At 39.7% G+C, this 21,156-nt stretch overlaps 1 protein-coding gene across 1 annotated transcript in view; it reads right to left on the reverse strand.

The window, feature by feature from the left end:
- Window positions 1-93: 93 nt before the first annotated feature.
- The window catches only part of slc1a7b (solute carrier family 1 member 7b), a 50,449-nt gene continuing 29,386 nt past the window's right edge, over window positions 94-21,156 (reverse strand). Inside the window, exons 3-11 of the mRNA XM_051947662.1 lie at window positions 19,381-19,596; window positions 13,833-13,875; window positions 13,491-13,722; window positions 13,261-13,360; window positions 11,199-11,432; window positions 10,129-10,323; window positions 3,687-3,821; window positions 3,491-3,590; window positions 94-2,453 (exon numbers count right to left, since the gene is read on the reverse strand). Coding sequence (XP_051803622.1) covers window positions 2,193-2,453; window positions 3,491-3,590; window positions 3,687-3,821; window positions 10,129-10,323; window positions 11,199-11,432; window positions 13,261-13,360; window positions 13,491-13,722; window positions 13,833-13,875; window positions 19,381-19,596 — 1,516 coding nt within the window. The 3' untranslated portion in view covers window positions 94-2,192. The remainder of the gene's footprint in view (window positions 2,454-3,490; window positions 3,591-3,686; window positions 3,822-10,128; window positions 10,324-11,198; window positions 11,433-13,260; window positions 13,361-13,490; window positions 13,723-13,832; window positions 13,876-19,380; window positions 19,597-21,156) is intronic.

The raw sequence follows: 21,156 nt of genomic DNA on the forward strand, positions 1-21,156 counted from the left end.
TTCTCCTACACAGTGTCACTAATCAATTCTCATTCGCCTCCTATATGCAGCTTCTGCACGTGACATATAATAAAAAAACAACAAAAAAACAGATATAAAAAAATAAAACATGTCTCAGAATGTTTTCTTCCTGTGAGACAAATACTGTGTGTTGAGAACTGCACTGAAATCTCTGGCAGTTGCTTTGCAAGGTGGTGACAACACCGTGAAATGACAAAATACAAAACCTAGTATTTGACAGAGTAAAAAGCAACTTTATGTGACAAGAGTAAAAAGTACTTTTGAGAAATCTAACCATTTATATTTGAAGGATAGGTTCAGATTTGTTTAAGTCTGTCTTTTAAAAAAACTCCTGATCTGCTCAGACCAGCCATTAAGTTGTCATTTTCTACTGTGGTAAAACTTTAGAGGTGTGTTCAGATGGCGCAAATTTTAGACGTGTTATAATTTATGAAGTCCATGAAAAGACGTGAGTTGGTGCAATTATATGCAGAATTTTTGGTGAGTGGTGCGAACGACATGAGGACATTTCAGAATAAGTTGATATGCTGGTTTGAAATTGACCAAATAGTTTGAAAAAATCCCAGAGCCAGCATTTGATGTACCAGAGACATAAAATATTGTGTTCTGAGAAAAATTTAATTGCATCAAATGTCATTCATGCCTGTTTCAATTAACGATGTTGAACCATATAAACCAAGCTGTATGGTGTCTTCAGACGGTTGTGGTGTAGGTTATGTTACAGACGGTTGGAACTGTTTAAAAAAAAACCTCAACAAGAAATAAGTAAAACCAGTTGCCTTGTTCTCATGTGACATGAAACTGTAGAGAAGTATTCAGGAGTTGTTTTCAACAGGGCAAGATGTAATTATTCTTTCATGTCGGCTATTATCAGCCAAGATTCATGCTCTCTGGACACGAAGACAACTAGAGGTGCAGAAACAACTGATCAGCCATGTAAAGGTAAATGTTTGGTTTGTCAAAGCATGTTCAGAAAGGTATTTCCATCTTCTATGAAGCATTAACTCTTTAATGAAAAAGCCAGAAACTGCCTCAAGTGACTGTAAACTTTAAGTTTTTCCAATTTTGCTGTTTCCATCAACCTTTTCTAATCAAATACTTGAAAATGCACATAATGTTACAGAAATATGGCCATTGACCAGTTAGTAATTCAGAAATAAGGAATACAACCAGCCAAATCAGACTGATAAGTGTATAATCAGCTTTCACTAAACTCGATTATCATCCTCCATTGGTTGGAGTTTGGCCACAGTCATTGAGATCCATTATAGACAGGAGGAAGAAATGAACCGATCCTTGAACTAAATTGCTTCAGTGCATCAGTGTATTAAGACTACATCAATAAATGCAGTGGAAATGCAAAAACTGTAAAGTAACCTCATGTTTTATGGATGTGGAAAAGTTAAGATCTCCTGTTTGATGTGGACTCAACTAACAAACACTTGAATTAAACTGCCAGTGGTTGTTTTTAGGCTCATGTGCCAGAAAGCTTAATTAAATCAAGTGCTCCTGTGACTGTTCAAATACATGAAACCATTCAAATCTCTGTTTTTCCCACGTCAAACATGACCACGGGGAAGGTGAAGTTTCTGATCTTTTGTTTCGCTGCTTCTTCCCCGTCATCACCGTTAGCCTAGCACCACCAGCGTTGTTAAGGCAAAATTAAACAGTTAGGGCATTTCACTTTGCCTCCTGATCTCTCAGCTCATCCAATCCTGTCTTGTCTCTTGCGACACAAGCACGTGGCTGCTTGCAGTACAGAAGTATAAAACATAATAAACACTTGTCATAATAACGTGTTGCACACTGACAAAAAAAACGTAGAAATCATATAAAATGTAGATATCAAATAAAAATCAGTTAATTGATAGCTAGTGCTCGCATCTATGTTCAGAGTCTTCAATGTGAGCTCATCCTGCAAGTCCAGAACAAGGGTCAGCTTTACGATTGAAATCATGAAACCGCTGTCACTGTTCAGTCTTGTTTTGCTGCTGCTAATCAACTGCTTTGAACTCAGATGCTCCTCGCAGTTTTCAGAACGCTTCATCACAGAAACGTTCCGACTACAACAAGCTGAGAGACGAAGACGAGCTTCTCCAAACTGCACAGGTGTCCTTTGTCCCCGTCATCATCACAACTACACAGACAATCCACCAAACTCCATGAAGAGGCTATACGTTGGTCTCAAGGCCATTCATGTCAATGGTGCAGTGTTCTTTGCTCTTCTTTAGGTGCCTCGGAGGAACCGGAGGCTTCTTTCTGTCTGAAAGTGGCCGAACGCCTTCCTCCAGCTGCATGAGTCGGGCGACGTCGGGAGGGACGAGCTCGTGTTTGACCCCTGAGGACGGAGGCCGGTAGTTGCCGTTCTTGTTGTGGCAGTTCATCAGAGGTGGGGTGCTCATTGCCGTTTTGGTCTCACAGATCAAAGGCACCTATGAGCAGACAAGACATTAAAGGCATTAGAGGAGATTTAATTTCCTACGACTTTGAATGTAGCATGCGCATGCGCACATACAACCTCTTCCTCAGCCCCCTCTAACCTCCCCCCTCTTAACATTTACGAAGAAACGCCCCCCTCCAGAAACTTGCGTAGGACTCGTGAAGTTGCCTACAGCCGCAGTATAATACAATAATACATTTTACCTGTCCAGAAGGAATTTAGCAACCAAGGCATCTGTCTTTAGGTCCATTTGTTGCTTGAGCTGATGCCATTGCCCAAATGACTCGCCAATAATCACTTTTGTGTTTGCATTCTCACGATCCAGTTGTCTTTTATTTTCCTCTGACCTCAAAAAATGCCTTTCTTTTACGGCTGGGTCCCCCTGGATCTTTATCTGCCATTATGTAAAAAAAGATGAGCAAAACAAGTTGCCAGCTAACTACGAAGCTATACCAAAGCAACACATACACAAAACACGTAAGTCCAAGGCGTACGTAATCTACGTAACTAGGCCTGAGCCGGAAGATTTTTGATTGACAGGAAAGGGAGCAAACCAAACGCCTTGGTCCGAGCGCGTTGATTGGCTGATGTTTTTCAGGTCCTGCCATGTCCACAGTTATTTTTTTTTAATTTTTTATTCTTTTAGAAACCATACATACAAGTCCACTAAAGGTCAGTATATTCATTTTATGTGAATCAGACAAATTAAACAACAAAAACATCCTCCATAATGCCTTTAAGAGATTTAAAAAACAGATTCAGGGGCCAATACTTTATATTTTTATGCTGCTTTCCCATCACTACATGTGCTTACATATTGTTTGGTAAACATTTCCACCTTTTTCTAAAGGTCTACACTTATGGAGTGTCTAGAAAGAGCTCTGACATTATAAGAAACAAGCAGCATGTGGTTTTCAGCCTCAGGAGGTATTGACAGCACACTGGGGGATTTATCAGCTCGATCATTGCTAAGTTTTTACATCTTGATTTGTCGACACTTTTGAGACTGAATCCATAATCGTAACTCACCCCATCGCCTTCTTTGATGAAGTCCTTCCTGCAGATGTGTGCCATGATGCCTGTCGCCAAAGCATCCCCCATTACGTTCACCATGGTGCGGAACCTGTCTCTGTAGCACAGGAGGACATTTGAGGGTGGATTTTTAGACAAATGAAGCTGAATTTCTGCTCTTCTATGATTAGTTTGGATCTTTGAGAACACTTACAAAGCCCAGTCTACTGCAATGATGAGAGTGATGTCATCAGTCGGCAATCCAACGGATGTTAGTACTATTACCATGGTGACCAGTCCGGCCTGCGGTATCCCTGCTGCACCGATGCTGGCTGCGGTGGCTGTGATGCTGGTTGATAAACAAATACAAGATTTAATAATTTAATAACAACAGGAGAGGAAAATGAGCCTGACCAATGCAGTGGTGGTGTCGTTTTAACCCCGCTATGGGCTTTTGTTTTAAGAACAAGTTAGTTTCAGTCTCACAGAAGTCACCACTTCTGCAGTTCTCTCCTATGTTGTTGCTGCTCTCCAGCCTTTCATCTTTCTGTCAGTACTGTGCTTTAGTTTTAATGCTGCAGGCAATGATTTTCTATACTTAAATCCGCTACGTAAGCTCTCAAAATGTCAGACTTTGCTAGTGTCAAAAAACAACTCTCTGGCAGACAGCATTTCACCCCAAAAGAACCAACCTCACATGTAACCAAGGGACCACCAACAGACAAATAGAATTAATGAAAAAAAAGAACGAAAACAGCAGCGGTGCAAAGTTTTAACTAAAGTTGAGTCTTCTCGTCTCCCTGACATGAACCAAGATGAGAGAAATTATTGAAAGAAATATTTAAAAATCACCATAATGTTAACCAATTAATAATGAAGGTGGCTACCTTGGAAGTAATATAAATGAATGCGCTTTTTTATAATTCATTTTTATATATTATGTTATACTGATGCTGAGTTTGCATGCCAGTAGTAATTGTGAAAATAAAATCTGTGTTTCTACACTGAAGGAAAGTTTGAGCATTTAATTCTAATAAAGTACAAGAAATCATAATAGAGTAAAAATCTGTTTGCTCCATAGGTTTACAGATGTCCATAATTTAAAGGTGGTCTTTGGGGAGAATGATGTTTGAGGCTGCAGCAGAATTTTTTTTCTGCAGCAAGACTGAGGCCAGCTCCTTAAAAGAGCCCATATTTTGCTTTTTGTGTTTCTCCTTTTCCTTCAGTGTGTTTTATACCTGCTTATAGTGTCTTTTCAAGATATGTAACTTAGCATGACAGCATACTAGCAGACAGACACGCTCTGAAACAAAAACCAGCTTCTTTTCAGTCCACCATTAAGTCCTTGCGAGAGCCACTTCAACTATGGGTATAATACTCAGAGCTCTAAAGTATGTGTGTAGAGTATGGGCTATGAATACATTTCTAGTCAAACCAAAACAATACAAAGTCTGAAAAACATTGCAGCTGTTTAATAATATGATTCTGGGAGTGCCTGATAGATACTTGAATGACCAAGCCATACCTATAAAAATGACATTCACTGCTTCACTGTAAGTGCACCAGGTTGGCCCATTTTTTTTCTTCATTTGTAATGAGCTTGTGTGGAATAGGGATCGATTTTCTGTGCATGTACTGAAGAGTTCTTCCAAGGTGAATAGAAAGCAGTCAGTTGTGCTACTGTTTGCATCCGCAGAGGAGAAAAAAACAGGTCCTATAAAATTTGTTCCATTGTCTGTCCTAAGTGGAACGTTGTCCATCGATGAAAAGAAACTGAGAAATCCATATTATGCAGACTAATTAGTGAAGTGACATTAAATTAGGTACTTGTGCCTATTAAAACATTTCTCCTCTTATTGCTTCTAAGCACTGAATCATGGTTAAGATCATCTGATTTGAGTGAATGTCTCATATGTATAAATGAAGTGAATGTACTTGTATAAAAACACCTGCATCTGGAAGGTCCAGTCACTGATGAATCAGTTCTCCTAGCTATAATCACAACGCAAATACAAAAGAACACTCTAAGCACTCCAAGCACTGCAAGCAATTCGGTGAAAAGGCTGAAGTCAGGGGACGGATACAAGAAAATGTCCATGCCCCTGAATATCTCTTGAAGCAGAGATAAATCCATTATTAAGAAATGGAAGGAATATGGCACATGCGTAAGTCTGCCTGGAGCAGGCCGTCCTTAAAGATCAGAAAGAGACTAGTGAGTGAGACCGCCAAGACCTATATGACTCATGCTTCAAGATGGAAGAAACTGCACATACATCAGCTGTGGCCCAGGCTCTTCGCCATTCAAAGCTTTATGGGAGGAAGTGGCAAAGAGAATGCCACTGATGAAAAAAGCTCTTATTAAATCTCCACCAGAGTTCACCCGATGACGTGAGACTCAAGTCAACTGGAAGAAGATTCTCTTGTTCTGACAAGACAAAAAATGCCCTTTTGGCTGTCAAACTAGACCTTTTTTTTTTGCAGACGGCTAAAAGCGCACATCATCACAGGCACACCATCCCCAACCAGAAGCTTGATGGTGGCAACATCATGACGTGGGGAGGATTCTCAGGAGCAGACCCTACAAGGCTTGTAAATCCTGGAGGACAACCTCATGCAACCTGCAAGAGATCTGCGACTTTGGCAGAAGATTTGTTTTCCAGCAAGATAATATAGCAAACCTTACAGCCAAAGCTGCACAGACATGGTTTAAAGACAGCAAGGAGGATGTTCAGGAGTGGCCTAGTCAGAGCCCAGATCTCAATCTAAAATGAGAATTTGTGGCAGGACTCACTAAAATTGCAGTTTCCAGATGTGCAAGGCTGATGTAGATAAATCCATACATGCTCAACGCTTAAATTACAGCCAAAGGTACATCTGCTAAACACTGATTAGAAGGGGGTGAATACTCAGTCACTAATTTTATGCATTTTATATTCATAAATAATTGGCATTACTTTGTAGAAATCTATTTTTACTTTACATGAAAGTGCCCTTTTTGTAAATTCTTGCCAAAAAAAAAGCCAAATTAAATTGATAATATGCAATGGAAAACTTCAAAAATGAATGCTTTTTCATAAGCACAGTAGATGAGAAATGCCCACCATTTTTAATAAGGACTGTTTAATTTGTCTACAAACTAAAAGTTCTCATATCATCAGAATAATTTGAAAGATGTTAATAAACATAGTAGCTGTAAGTGGGAAGTAATTAAAATGGATCCACATATTGGCCTGGCAGTACATCAGGTGTGATGGATTCCTAATGAATCTCAAACACAATTTAAACCTGCTTTTTTCTCGATGTTGTCACTGACTTTATTGAGCTGCCCTGTGGGTTGTTTCGATGAACTCCTGCTTCAAATGTTGATCATGGTGTGTTGAACAGGCACACATTAGATTGAATTAATGAAGTATCTTCTTACTTTAATTTGTTCTTGGGACGGAATCTAAAGGTGAGGCTTGTCCCTGAGGCTCGCTCACAATCGAATAAACTAGTGATGTCTCCATGGCAACTGTCCAGCTTCGTACTGAGAAGCATCCTGTGTGTTGTGAAATGAGCAAACTGCCCGTTGGTCCATCTGATCTCTGGTGCAGATCCAGAGGTTGAGGATGGGATGATCCAGCACTCATCACAGAGGGAGGGTGAGCTGTGGTTTGGGGTTAGAGATCCAGTGGTGGTGTGACTGGGATATGGTGCATTATCGAGGCCTCATGGCTCTTTTCAGAGAGAGATTAGCAGATATTTTCAATCTATAGTTACTATATTGCATTATATAGAAAAACACACAGTGGCAAAACCAAGATTGACAAATGCTGAAGAAAGCAGTGTGTGTCAGCAGCAATATTCCAGTCAATAAGAACACAGTTTAAAAAGGTCTTATTACATAACAGAACATACTGAATATGAGACGATAGTTTTTCTGGAAATGGGGTTTGGAAAAGTGGTCTTTTATTTGAGGTCTAACATCGACTCTTTTTAATGGCATTTTCGCTTGTTCAGCTGAACCAAATGGAAAAGTTTATAACTGAAGAATGAGGCTAAAATGCATGTGAAAGGCTTCATTTGAAAGTAACATCTTGTATTTTCTGAAAATGTGCTTCTTTCGTGTGCTGATAAAACAGTCAAATACGCATCAATTTACACGTGACTCAAGAAGTAGTTTTTGTTCTCATCTTGAAGATTGTAACTCATAATTAAACAACACAACAACGTGTTTAATGCCCTTCAAGCCTAGCTGTATGGGAACTGGGGACTTTTTAGTTTGTGCTGTCACTGGTGTTCCTGAACCTCTCAAAAGTGGTTCTAAATGGTTGAACTGTTTATACTCACCCTTGTGACGCTGGATAACAATAAAACATTTTGATGACAACAACACCCTTTTACAATCATTCAGATATTGTTTAGCTAGACTTTCCTTGTTGCTGGTTACACTGCTGGCGTACAGCTGCATGAAGCGAGAGACTTAGCCCTGTACACATTGGATACGTTCCAATATCCATACTACCATGACATAAACCGTGCCAGAAAAAGACATAGTACATCGAAGCATGCAAGGCAGCATGTTTTTCTGACCATTTTGACCCACAGACATCTGCACAGTCACATCACTGCGTCTCACACTAGTATAAATCAACTTGAGTGGTGGATATATAAGAGAGGTCCAATAGTATACATGCTGTATGGAGCAGTACATCCTTTGTAAGGAAGTTGTAGTGTACACTTTATGTAAAAAGAAAAAATATGTGATTTTGAGCGCAGTCACTGAAACAGCGTGCGTCAAATGCAGCCAAACTGCTCATTTTTTGCTCCTGCTGGAAAGGAAGAATGACTGGCTACAGCTCTGATCTATCCATTGTCTACAATTTGTGTAAGCTATGTTTGTTTTATGCTATTTTCAGGTTTCACTTCTATGCTAGAAATGGCTTTAGTGATGAGTATAACAGTCATCATGGGCGTCCTATATCCAGGCCAACACAGTATTTTAGAAAAGATTTCCAAATGTTATGTTTTCATAAGCACTTCTTTTATATGCTCTTATATGCTCTTTCTCTTTAGTATTTATGCCGATATCAGACTCCATCAGAGTTTGTACTAGTGTAGCATTGTCGAGCTCTTCCTTGAAGTACTAAAACATTAACAAGTTTTTATTTCTTGTCAGTGTTACTAGAAACAATCAATAAAAAATATATCCTGTACTTGATGAGAGGCCTTTGTTCACTACCAGATTCAGTCTTTGGTTTGGTCTGAAATGTTTTTTAGCTCCAGTACAGTGATGAAAATCATTTCAAACAGTGCTTTAAGAGACACATTAATGTCTTCTATATGCAGAGATTTGAATAATGGGTTAACAATTTAGCCAAACCATAATTTCAAAAAATAAAATAAAACCAAACAAATAAAATCTGAAAAAATTACACCATTTGTCAGAGCCAGAAACTGTAAAAACAGATAATTTATCTGCAATTTGCTGTTCTGTTGCTAAATACACTAAGCTTAATGTTGGGGTATTTCTATAAAACTATTCAATTCTTCCTATTCTGTAACAAAAACAAACAAACAATAAAAGCTTTGTGAAACCTGGACCCCATTAATGACTCAGTTGCAATCAACAGCCATATTACAAACTTTCTGAGATTTTTTGGCTGAACTGCCTGCTGTGTTTCTACAGAGCGGATAGGAGACAAGTATGGAAAAAAATTGAAAATGTATTAATGCCTGTGGGCTCTATTGCGTTACGTGCTGATTCCATTTTTTTTTTTTCATTTTTTGTAAAATAAATAATCAAAGAAATGGTACTTTTGTGTTTTCTTTTTTTGTGGTTTATGGCAGCATAACTTTATATTGCAGTGAAAATGAGCCCATAGTGAGTAAAAATGTGATGAGACCAGAAAAACTGCTTTGGAGTGAGAGTGTTAAAAAAAGAGATTCAAACTCATGAGGATTTTGTTGGATTGGATTTCTTGATGAATCACAGGACCTTCTTAGTAACTTTCGCCTCTGCTGCACCTGATTAAAGCTCTGATACTGTGAAATTTTTAAAATATAATAAAATGTGTTTCACTGATACTCATTTAGGGCTGCACAGTAATATAGTGGTTAGGACTTTCGCCTTGCAGCAAGAAGATCCCTGGTTCAAATCCCAGGGTGGGCCTGGGATCTTTCTGCATGGAGTTTGCATGTTCTCCCTGTGCATGCGTGGGTTTTCTCCGGGTACTCCGGCTTCCTCCCACAGTCCAAAAATATGCTGAGGTTAATTGATCACTCTAAATTGCCCGTAGGTGTGAGTGTGAGTGTGAGTGTGATTGATTGTCTGTATATGTAGCCCTGCGACAGACTGGTGACCTGTCCAGGGTGTCCCCTGCCTTCGCCCAAGTCAGCTGAGATAGGCTCCAGCATCCCCCGCGACTCTAGTGAGGATAAAGCGGTGTATAGAGAATGGATAGATGGATGGATGATACTCATTTAATGATGAAAAATGAACTGTTAAATCTAAACAACTTCAGATCCACCATGATGCCTCAACTATCCCGTAATGTGTTGGTGCTATTCAGTGTAAAGGATTCCTCATTGTTGATATCAGTGCTTTAAAATGATGATATCTTAACCATGGTAATGAGCTTAAAAAGCACAGATGGCAAACAGCGCGGCCCACTGACCTGATGGTAATGATCTGGCCAAAGTCCAGTTCATAATTATTAACTTGTGCGATGAAAATCGCTGCCACAGCCTCATAGAGAGCGGTGCCGTCCATGTTGATGGTGGCGCCCACTGGTAGTACGAAGCGGATGATGCGGCGGTCGATGTGGTTGTTCTCTAGAAGGCACTTGAAGGTTATAGGCAAAGTGGCAGAGCTGAGGAAGACAGAACAGTTACATAACCATCTCCTAATTTCTCCCAGGCATGCATATAAACAAGTGGAATCTGTTTATGATTTGTTGTAGTGAAAGAAACTGCTGAACAAGAACAAACGGTAATAATGTTTTACAAGATATTCAGCATGCAGCAGATGTTTTTTACTGACCTGAGCAAACACATGCATTATTGATGAAGAGAATCACTGTAGCAGCCACTAAATTTCACATTGTAAGACAGTGATTGGCAGCAATGTTACATCACAATCTGTCTTTTACAGTTACAAGAACAGGGAAAATGTAAATTTTAACAGACCATGCCTTTGTTTTTGTGTGTTTTAATCCGTTTATGCATAGCTGAGGAGCATTTTCCAAAGCACACTGCTGTGTTTTCAGTTTATCACTGTTCCTCCTTCCAGGCAACAACTTGTTTTCATTCATTTCCATGTGGGCTCACAATGAAACCAGTCACAAATCTACCACAGTAAACACAACGTCTGCTAATGTAGCGGGGCTGAAAGTATGCAAAACACTGACATGGTCATTTGCACTCCAAGTACAGTCTATTCATAAAATACTACACTATCTATGTGCTTGCACACATGTACACTGAGTGAAAGAGGTGCCTGTCTAAACAAACCTTCCTTTACATTCCCATCTCTTCCCACACACACCAGATGTTTTCTGATCTCTCAACATCCCTTTGAGGCTTTTCATGGTAATATTCCAACAAAAGGAAAGCACAGAATCTGTGGGTAGGACTCAGGGATGCCTAACTGTGATCCACAAATGAGGAACTCATTGATCTGTTCTCTTTATAACACTAGAATGTAGACAAAAGTAGTAACAGTTCACTCTTTAGTAACTTTCTTTACCTGGAGGATGTTGCCAGGGCGATGAGGAGGGCTTGCAGGATTCCCCGGATGTAAACGATGGGGCTCTTTCTGGTGATTAAGAAGTACATGGCAGGCAGGATGAACAAGCCGTGCAACACCAGACCAAAGACCACGGTGACGGCGTAGAAACCGAGCTTCTTCCCCATGGCAGAGGGGTCGCTCATCTCCAGAATCTTACCGGCCACCAGGAAAACAATGCCGAATGGAAAGTACCTGGCAAGATGAGGACAGTCAGAGCTCAGAGTCAGCCAAAGTGCCTGTCAAACAAATTCACTGTGAGATGTACATGCTAGAGCTGCAAAAGAATCACAGACTCTACCTTTTAAAAGTAGAGCAATTTATTCTTGAAATATTCATTCAATTCTGTGTTGATACAGTGTCTTAGAAGTAAAACTACATATGACCTACACACAGTTATCTGATAGTAGTAACGCATTGTATGTAACTGTCGGGAGAATTTAAAGGAAACGTACTAAGTGTAGGACAAAAAAAGATCTGTGCAGTATTGTCAGAGGTTGGCAGCTCAGGCGGTGTTACACATGACTATAAACAGAGCAGAAAAAGTAGAGGAAAAAAATGTAGGTAAGTTTTCGAGAACTATTTTCAGTCAGGAAAGTAGTAATTATTCTTTAATGTCAGTTGATATCGACCATAATTCATGCTAAGATCAAGACAATAGCAGAGGCAGAAACAGCTGATCAGTCATGTAAGATTTTTATGTCAGAGTTTATTCAGAAAAAGTGTTTCATTCACTCCTTTTCAAAATAGTTACCTAAAAGATAAAGTGAGCATGAAAACTGTTTTTCCAAAATGCGGAAAGTTTTTTTAATTTCGACATTTCCATTAACTTTTTTGAATGTGATACTTAATAATGTGAGTAAAAACACATTACGGGTGACCTAGTACTAGCTGTTGCATTAACCCCGGTTCAGTTCCATCTCTTGCTGACTTACTTCATGTCTCTGTCTGTCTACTTCCATCTTTTCTGTCTGCCTTCCACTGTCTCTATCAAAAAAGGCGAACAACCCCCTCAAAAACATTACAGAAACATGGCGAATTGAGGCATGTAAGGGCAGAGTGGAACAGCAATTTGCTGGAATTTAATTGTGGAAAGAACATATATATGCCCACAACACAGAAGAACAAGAGCTGAAAGGGTAATGGAGTTAGTGAGTGGGTAAATAAGACATTTTAAAAAGCATTTTTAAAAACCTCTTCTGTTTTTCTGTGTTAGGGGAACACAACTTGTGTCTGCAGACTCAGATATTGTATATATATGATTATTCTAACTTTAAACTGCAATTTTTTAATGCTATTTTTTGCAAACTGCATAAAAGTTATAGCCTAGCCGCGCTAGACAACCCACGGCAACTAATTTAATTCTCTGCCAGGGTGGGTCTAGTTACCCTCCATAAGGCTCGAGGCTGGATTCTCCTAAAACTGGCCGGACCAATCACCATGAAGTGTAGAGTCAGAAGGCGGGCGTAACTAAGTGACGACAGAGGCGTGACGATTCTGACAGAAACAACCGGCGCACAATAAACGGTTATCTTTCGACTCGGCTTTGGCCACAGCCCTTAAAGATTTGAAGCTAAAATTCAACTTGAAAGATAAACAAAGGACGGCACTTAAGTGTTTCATTGAGAAGAAAGACGTATTTGGATTTATGCCGACGGGATATGGCAAATCCTTAATATACCAGTTGGCTCCACTGGTTGGGAAGCTAATGGGACTTAGCCACAATCCGCCGGTGCTCTCGGAACTATGTCAGCTTATTCGTTGCGTTGATTGGTTGTGTACCTACCCAATTGCTGCAGAGGGATTTGATAGACAACCTTTTAGCCCGCCTCCCTCCCTGCCGAGCTTCCCTAGACCCTTGTGCCGTCAGAAACATGGGGCTAGCATGGCTAGGCTATAAAAGTTACTGAATTCTTAAGTAATTTTATATATAATCAATAATGACATTGAGGCAGCGAGTTGCGTATGTGTTTATAATCCTCTACAGCATCCTCAAGTAAGAAAGTGTGAAAAAAATGATTACCATATAACAATGGCAACAATTCTTAGGACAGCCTCATTCAGACTCTGGCAGAAGTTGACCAAGGCACTGCCATTTGACCCCATCCTTCCCAACATGATACCTGTGAAAACAAATGGCTTCAACATGATTGAGTTTAATCATGAAAGCAGTTTAATATACAATATGAAATTCAACATTTGAAATCAAAAGGTGCTGATATGAATTAATAGCATAATAAAGCCTATTTGTACCCATAGTGGCTGAGAAAATAACAATCCCAAGGACGTTCATTCCATCGCTTGTTCCTTCTCGAGTCCGTATGAACACATCTGGAGGTGGCGTCAGGTCAAGAGCAAAGTTCTGGATATCAGTTCCATTATCGTCCTGGATGCCGTAAATGAGCGCTCTCCGTGTGGAGGACTCTGATTGGGCCTGACTCAGCGTTGGCTTGGGTTTTACAATGATTTCGCTGTTTGTTCGATACTGTTGCCAGGGAATAGAAAGAGAAGCACATTGAGATCGATCATTTAAATTCTGTAACTAAACAAACTCCTTGTCATTTTAACTACAGTTTGTGATATCAAACATCTCACCTGCTGAAATGTGGCCTGCACCAGATTATCTGGGAACATGTTGCTGCAAGGCAAAGATGCACACTTATTAACACACAGTCTGTTTGTCTTTAGTAGGCTGAAGTATAAGACAACAAGCCAACAGTTTCATGTTATATATCCTGAACAAAAACACAAACACAACATATAATGCCTTATGATATTCTAGTTATCTTTCTACATCGGGGAAAAGCATTTTTGTCACAACCCTTGGCATCTCTACCGCAGATTGGACATCTTTAAACAACCAAGTATGACTACTCCGGAAACCATCACTGGCGGATGGAAAATGTGATCAGAGACAAGAAATCTTTGACACGTAGAGGTAATGAGGTCATTGACACTCTCGGACAGGATCACATCCATCTAGAGCATCACATATTCTGGAGACATGAGGATGCTTGTTGTCTTGTTAAATTGTGAAGTGATGGTAGATAACCTGCCTGTGACAATTTTATCTCGATATTTTTGGTCATTGCCATGGCCATTGAGGAGATATTATGTGCTTTTGCCCATGACACATCCCTGCCCATACTGTCACTCTAGCACCTTCTTGGGCTGCTCTCTGAAGAATAATGACATCCGTGTAGAGTTCCTGTCGATAATACTGAAAGCAGCATCTTCCATCTGCCCTGTACAACTGAAAATAAGATTTGTGAATTAAAAAGGACTGGCTTCCATCTTAGCTAGTGTCTGATGAACTTGAGCGGTTGCCTACTGGAGCCAATCAGGATGCTGCTCTGTCAATAGATCAAAGCCTTGGTGCTGCTGATCTGATCTCAAACTACCTTCCATCAGATGATTCCTCACTGTTCAAGCAGATATTTTCTCATCAGCAGTCTCTGTAGCTTATTGCAAACCATTTTGCAGATGGTCAAGTTGGACGTATCCTGATCTCTGGTGGTGACACATGGTCTGCAGTCATGTGGGAGATAGTTTGTTGTACTATGCTGTCTGAAACTGTTTTTTTTTTAATACTACAAATAATGAAGTTGTGGAAATTGCCTGGTAATGGACATGGATGACATGCCAGCATCCATACACGCCAAAATCCTGCTCTGGTCTTTCTCTTGCCATCTGTGTGACTGTCTCATTTGAATAAAGCTGCACAATAAGTTGGCCTTTTGTAGTGACTGGTCACATAGTTGTCTTGTCGCACTATCTGAATATTGTCCTTTGGAGTGACACCAAACAATGAGCGTGGATTAATTCAATGTTCAAGAATCTGTCACCTATTGAATAATTCAAAAACTTGCTGTGCACAATTGGCTAAATTTAACCCTTTGCAAACCAGGACAATGGAAACAAGTTTTAATTTTTTTCTCTAAGACAGAAACGAAGATCATTTGCATCCTTTGTTTCTATACTTCTCTTGGTAAAAACGTCTCAACTCCAGTTGAACTCCTGTCAGTTTACTGTGTTTATATCTGTATGCTGGGATTTGTCTCCTATATTTATCTTCTATCAGATGCTGAGAATTCATCTGTTTTAGAGATTCATGTTTTATAAAGTGAGTCATAGTTAGCAGGTTCCAATGATAACATTTCAGTGATTTGGACTAGTAAACACATGCAGAGCAGAAGACTGCAATAGAACAGTGAAAGCATATCCAAAAAAGGAGGTGGCAGGAGGTAATTATTCACGTTTATGCTAAAACAAACAATAAAAACAAGTCCATCATATTCTGACGGTAGCGTGAAAACTCCCCTCCTCTGATACGCTCCACTGATGTGTACTTTCCCGTCTAAACAAACAAATTCATGCTTTAAAAAATTATTCCTTGCTGGTTTGCTTCACTGCAGCTGCTAAAGTTGTGCAACACAGAAATAGGAGCATAGCTTCACATCATGTCCATAGTTATTTGGAATAATCCGTTGTTGCATTTTCAGTGAAAATTGGTTTATTTTACTGTGACCGAAACCTCACCCTAACCTTATCCACATGACGGTCTTTGGCCAACCTAAACTTTCATCCCACGCAATGATGGGGTTGCTTTCCAAAATGTCCTTTTAAACACAGACTTGTGCTCGCTTTTCATCAGAAGCCATGCTGTGTGGAGAGAGACTGGATGCGCCCAATTTGATAGGTCAGATCAGGTTCGACAATAGAGGCCAGTTTGTCTCTACTCTCTTCTGCACAGATTACAAACTAAAAAAGTAGCTACTCATAGAGATATGATGACTCAAACTGACACATGATGTGACATATGGATTACTCATTGTAACACGATGACTCATTCTCCCTGATGAGGATTAAATCTTAGTTCTAGACTAAAAACTTAAGTGGAGATCTTTGCTGAATTTTTCTTTAGCCAACGACAAGACTTAATCCATGTCTGAATTTAACCTAAAGGTCCCATGTGGTGACTTTCCCTTTTTAATTTTTATATTTTAAAAAATATAAATACTCTTAAGAATATACAGACTCTGACTGCCGCCATTCCTCTAGCCCCTCTCATCCAGATTGCATTCCAGCTTTTCAAGTCACTCAGAATTGTATCCAGTTTCTGAGTATTAACCAAGGAACCAGTAGTCAATGAGCTATAAAACTGCATAATTAATGAGCTCAACAACTGTTCTGCTTTTGGCTGCAAGAGTGAACACCAGAGTCTTCGTGTACTCCGGGCAACTGAGGAGGTGAAGACCCAGTGGATTACTTTTTTATTTGATGGCAATGTCACCACAACAATAGGAAAATCCTGAGTGTAGCACATTTCTAATGTGGCTAACATTACCTCTACCTATATAGATACCCAGAACAGTGTTCAGTGCAAATTGTAATCTTTAGTATAGTTTAACCAAACAAGAATCCCTTTTCCAAATGTAACCAAATAATTTTTTGTCTAAACTTAAGATCCATATTGTGCCCCTTTCCAGGAAAATATTAAACATCTCACATGTTCCCTGTCTTTCACTTTTCAGCTCAAAATACTGAAAGAGTGGCTCTTTTCAATTTGACTGCATGATTATTGATTTAAAAGGCCAAATTCAGGCTTCCAGTTCAACTGTTTCACCTTCTGATTCATGTTTGATTTGACATGTTGCTGTTTGAGCTTATAGTGACTTCACTCTTAGACCACCTGCTGATGGATTCAGTCTGGACGGGACTCAAACTCAAAGAGTTGGAATGGATGACCAAAGGCACAGTGACCTTCCACATCTCTGCTTACATTTCTGTTGATGAGAAACTGAGGAATATCTCCTATTAAAAAAGATTAAATGTTTTCAGCGTACAATGAAGTCATCCTAGTGAACGGGAACTGAAGAGCTTAATAAGACGACAAATGTTTTTAATCCCATCTCAGGAATTGTGACAAATCCAAACAGTCTGAAAAGTAGGGTGCAGTGAGGATAATGTCTGCTATACAAAGGTGCTATCACTCACTCACTTATTGGGTTTTTGTCCCATTAATCAAAATCAGAATCAGCTTTAATGGTCAAGTACGTGCACAACATACAAGGAATTTGGGTTTGGCTGCTTGTGTCACCTTACATAATGCCTATACATATTATCTTTGAAAGCAAGATCACTCGAGCCCAATAAAACCAACCTTACAAAAGGGCCATTCATTTAGCAGTAAGTGTGGATAAAACATGTTCTCATGTTCAGAAAAATATAGTCAGCTAATTATGCATCTCATGTTACAGCTGCTCCACTGTTTGGTCCAACTTTTTAAAACAATTATCCAAGTATCCATGCACACCATGCACCATGCACAAACCAGAAAACGATCATGATGACTCGTTTCCACATTGACTCTAACAAAGCTTTGTGTAAGTGCTGAACAGTAGGAACATTGTGTCGCTCACATACTAATGGATTTGTCTCTGTGTCTGGAACATACAATATCAATGGCAATGAAATAATAGAAAAGCATACAAAACATTGTTTTGCACAACACTGAGACATACCACTGCTGTTTTATTTTTCCCCTACACTGACAGCTGTTGTTGGTATTTCTTTCCTTCTTTTCTTTAACAGCATACCGCAAATGTAAGAATGATTTCATTGCCACAGAAGCAAATCATACTGAATATTTTGGGAAAATTTATTTTTGAGTAATAAACAACCAAAATATTGCATGTTGATAATCTATTTCCAACACCATTACCATGTTTATGCTGTGTGGAGGAAGCTTCAGCTGCTGCTTCAGTCCCAGTTCAACAGCTCGGATATCATGGAACTGGTTTGACTCATACTAGGTCCAAAATATTACAAGCAGCCCAATTGTGCAACAAGGACTGAATTGAACACATGAAAGTAAGTTTACCAGTCAGCATAAGCATTATTGAATGTCTGAATACAGCTCATGCTTGCAGACCACAGGCTTTCTGGTAGGATCCTGCTCCAGCCCCCTGCCCTTCTTCCTCATTTTCCTCCTTCCTCCCTTGGTTCCTGGTCTGTTTCTGTTTTGAGCTGTCTGTCACCTCTCCCTCGTGTCCCTCTCTCTCTCCTTGCCACTCGCCCTCCTGCTCTCCCTGCACTCTACCTGCTGATTACTGCAGTGAGTGCCAGCTGCAGTAATAAGCAGAACTCAACTCACCTGTTCTCCCACTCATCCCCATCTCCTAGCATTCACTCCTTGCCGGATCATCAACCTACATGCCTTAATAGACTCATACCTTCACGTAGATTCTGTTCCCTAAATGGACTCTGCTTCTCCCCTCCTGGATTTCCTCACCTCTGTTTGTTGTCTGGATTTCTGCCAGTCCTGTATCTGTCTCCTGCAATAGTTACCTTTCCAATCTCCTGTCATTTTATGGATTTCCCCAGCCTGTTTTCTCCCATCTTGCGAGTACCCCCACTTAGCTTGGTTTTGTTAATCGGTTTAGTTTTGTAAGACTTCCGTTTTTGTATTTTTGTGTTTGCAGAGTTTTGACTTGTTTGGTTAGTTCTTCTCCCTGGTCTAGTGCTTCATTTATTTATTGGTTAGTTATTCTGTAATATAAAATCATCTCCTATAATCACCTGTCTGTCAGTTTCCCTGTGCCTGTGCCTGGGTTCTCCTCCCACTCCCCGTAACACTTTCTTTTTTTTCATCAGGAAACAGACCCAAAAGCCAGAAAACTTTTTCCAAGTGAGTGATCCAAAAGAAAAGTCCAGAAAAACAGAACTACAGAAATAAAGAATAATACATGCTATTTGATTTTTCTTTGTTCCCTATATACATGTAAAACAATCATTGTATCTCATTCTTAGGAAGCCCTCAGGCTATAATTCACCTTCGAAACCTCACAGCACAAATCCACCTGGAATACAGATGTAATCTAGCTCAATGCAACCATCCTGTTCATTCCCTGCTGATCGTCCTGTTCCTGATGTGAATGAATCACGTCACCTAACGTCTGTCCCACAGTTCCTAATTAGTGGAACAGAGACACATGACGTGTCCGATGCAGATGCTCTTGTGTCTGTAAAGAGGTCTGCAGAAAGAACAGCATGTTTCCTGCCTATTATTACCAAATGAGTGACATTTGATATAATCACAAACAAGTTCTTTATGATATTCAAATAAATGTTCTCATCTTACCGGATCAGGTCCAGCAGAGCATCAGCAGAACTCATGATGGGCTTGCCGCTGTCCTCAGAGCCTTCTTTCTGTGCTGCACCTCCTGGGTGGATGATGGAGACCATGATGATCCCAACGATCACAGCCACAAAGGTGGTCCACAGGTAATAAGACACTGTGATCAGACCGAGCCTACTAGAACACTTGGCATCAAGGGCTGCCAGTCCCGACATCAAACTGGAAGAACAAAGTTACACTGACAGTTAGTACTTTGAAAGTTTGTTGTCAAACTGTGTTAAAGTCAACATGTTGGCCTTTGCAGCATGGAGCTCCCTGTACCAGAGGCCTGTACTGTGATGCAAGTTTGACATAGCCAGACTTTATTCATGAAAGATGGATTAACAAAACCTAAAACCCCCATAAAGAGACAATGGATGTCAGACAGTGGTTATCTGCTTTATTTGTTGACTGTGGTTTCTTTCTCACGCTCTACATACATTCTTTTAAAAAGCTACATTTGTCATATCATTTAGCTGTCTTTTGCTCAAACTGTACCGTCGACATGATGCCCAATTCAGTCAGAGGGACAGGTTGGTAATGGAGCGTTGTAAAGAGTTTAAAAACGTATTACAGTGTAAAAGCACTGCTACTTTAAATGATGCAAGAGATAAATGGCAGAAAACTGTTAATCGTGAAGGTTATTATATTTATTTTACCACTCTGACTCTCAGTGCAGTTATTAGTGCAGTGGAGCGCTTAAAGTTTAAACTCCACACATTTAAACATGATACACAGTAAAGGATACGTGGAAATTTTGTTCATGACAAAAGGCAAAGTGAAATTGTTGCTTTTGCTCGACTTTTCCTTGATTAAATACTGGTAATATTTTAAATGTCTAAACTGTGTTCTATTAGTTTCAACACCAGCTGTGTAAAATGGACTTTGCATCAAATTTGGACCGAACAAAAAATCATATTTTACATAGGTGTAGGTTCCTATAGCATTAAAATTAAGCTCAACACATTTGCAGCTACAATATATTACTCAAATGACTATCACTCAGAGACAACACGGTCACCAAAAGAATTAGTGAAAACAAGTGCACTCCTTCCAGCTGATGTCAATCAAACTGTAAACAGAACCTCCTCCAGCGTAGCTTAGCTGTGCAGCATCACTTAGCATAGAAATCTAGCAGGCTGAATGAAAGAAAGCCACCTTTACTACGCCAAAAATTCTGTTTGTTTGGTGTTAAAAGCCAACATGGTTACTGAATGAAGTTCATTCTCTGAATAGGCCACCTGGTGGTACTATGACTAAATTAGATGGAAAATTGTTGGGATGTCTGTATTTCTACAGAGTGTATCCAAATGCTGAAGGACTGCATCTGCACTTCCTGGCTATCTGGTGCCGACTCTACCCTTCCTGCCTGAGAGTCTGTATCTTCAGCCGTGTTTCCTGCATTAGGTCCTTCTTTTGCTATTTTTGTCTCTGAAGACCTTTCAGATGTGCTGGCTCTATGTAGACATGAAGCACAGCAACAACAATTGTGTCTTTTAATCAAAAGCACAATCCTCATTAGTGGATCAATGGTACCAAAATGACACAATACTTTAGAATTTCTTATTCATTTTTGTGGAACCAACCAATTTTAAATTTCTACTGGCTTTTTAAGGATTTGTTTTGCATTATGGCTGTGACTGTACTAAAAGAAACTGCACTTGACGACTTAAGAGTGATTTTTTTTTTCTAAATGCAATATTTCACAAATGCTTGGGGTGTCCGAAAGCTTGTATGTCT

The sequence above is a fragment of the Acanthochromis polyacanthus genome, chromosome 4 (genome assembly GCF_021347895.1).
Source record: "Acanthochromis polyacanthus isolate Apoly-LR-REF ecotype Palm Island chromosome 4, KAUST_Apoly_ChrSc, whole genome shotgun sequence".
Lineage (NCBI taxonomy): Eukaryota > Metazoa > Chordata > Actinopteri > Pomacentridae > Acanthochromis > Acanthochromis polyacanthus.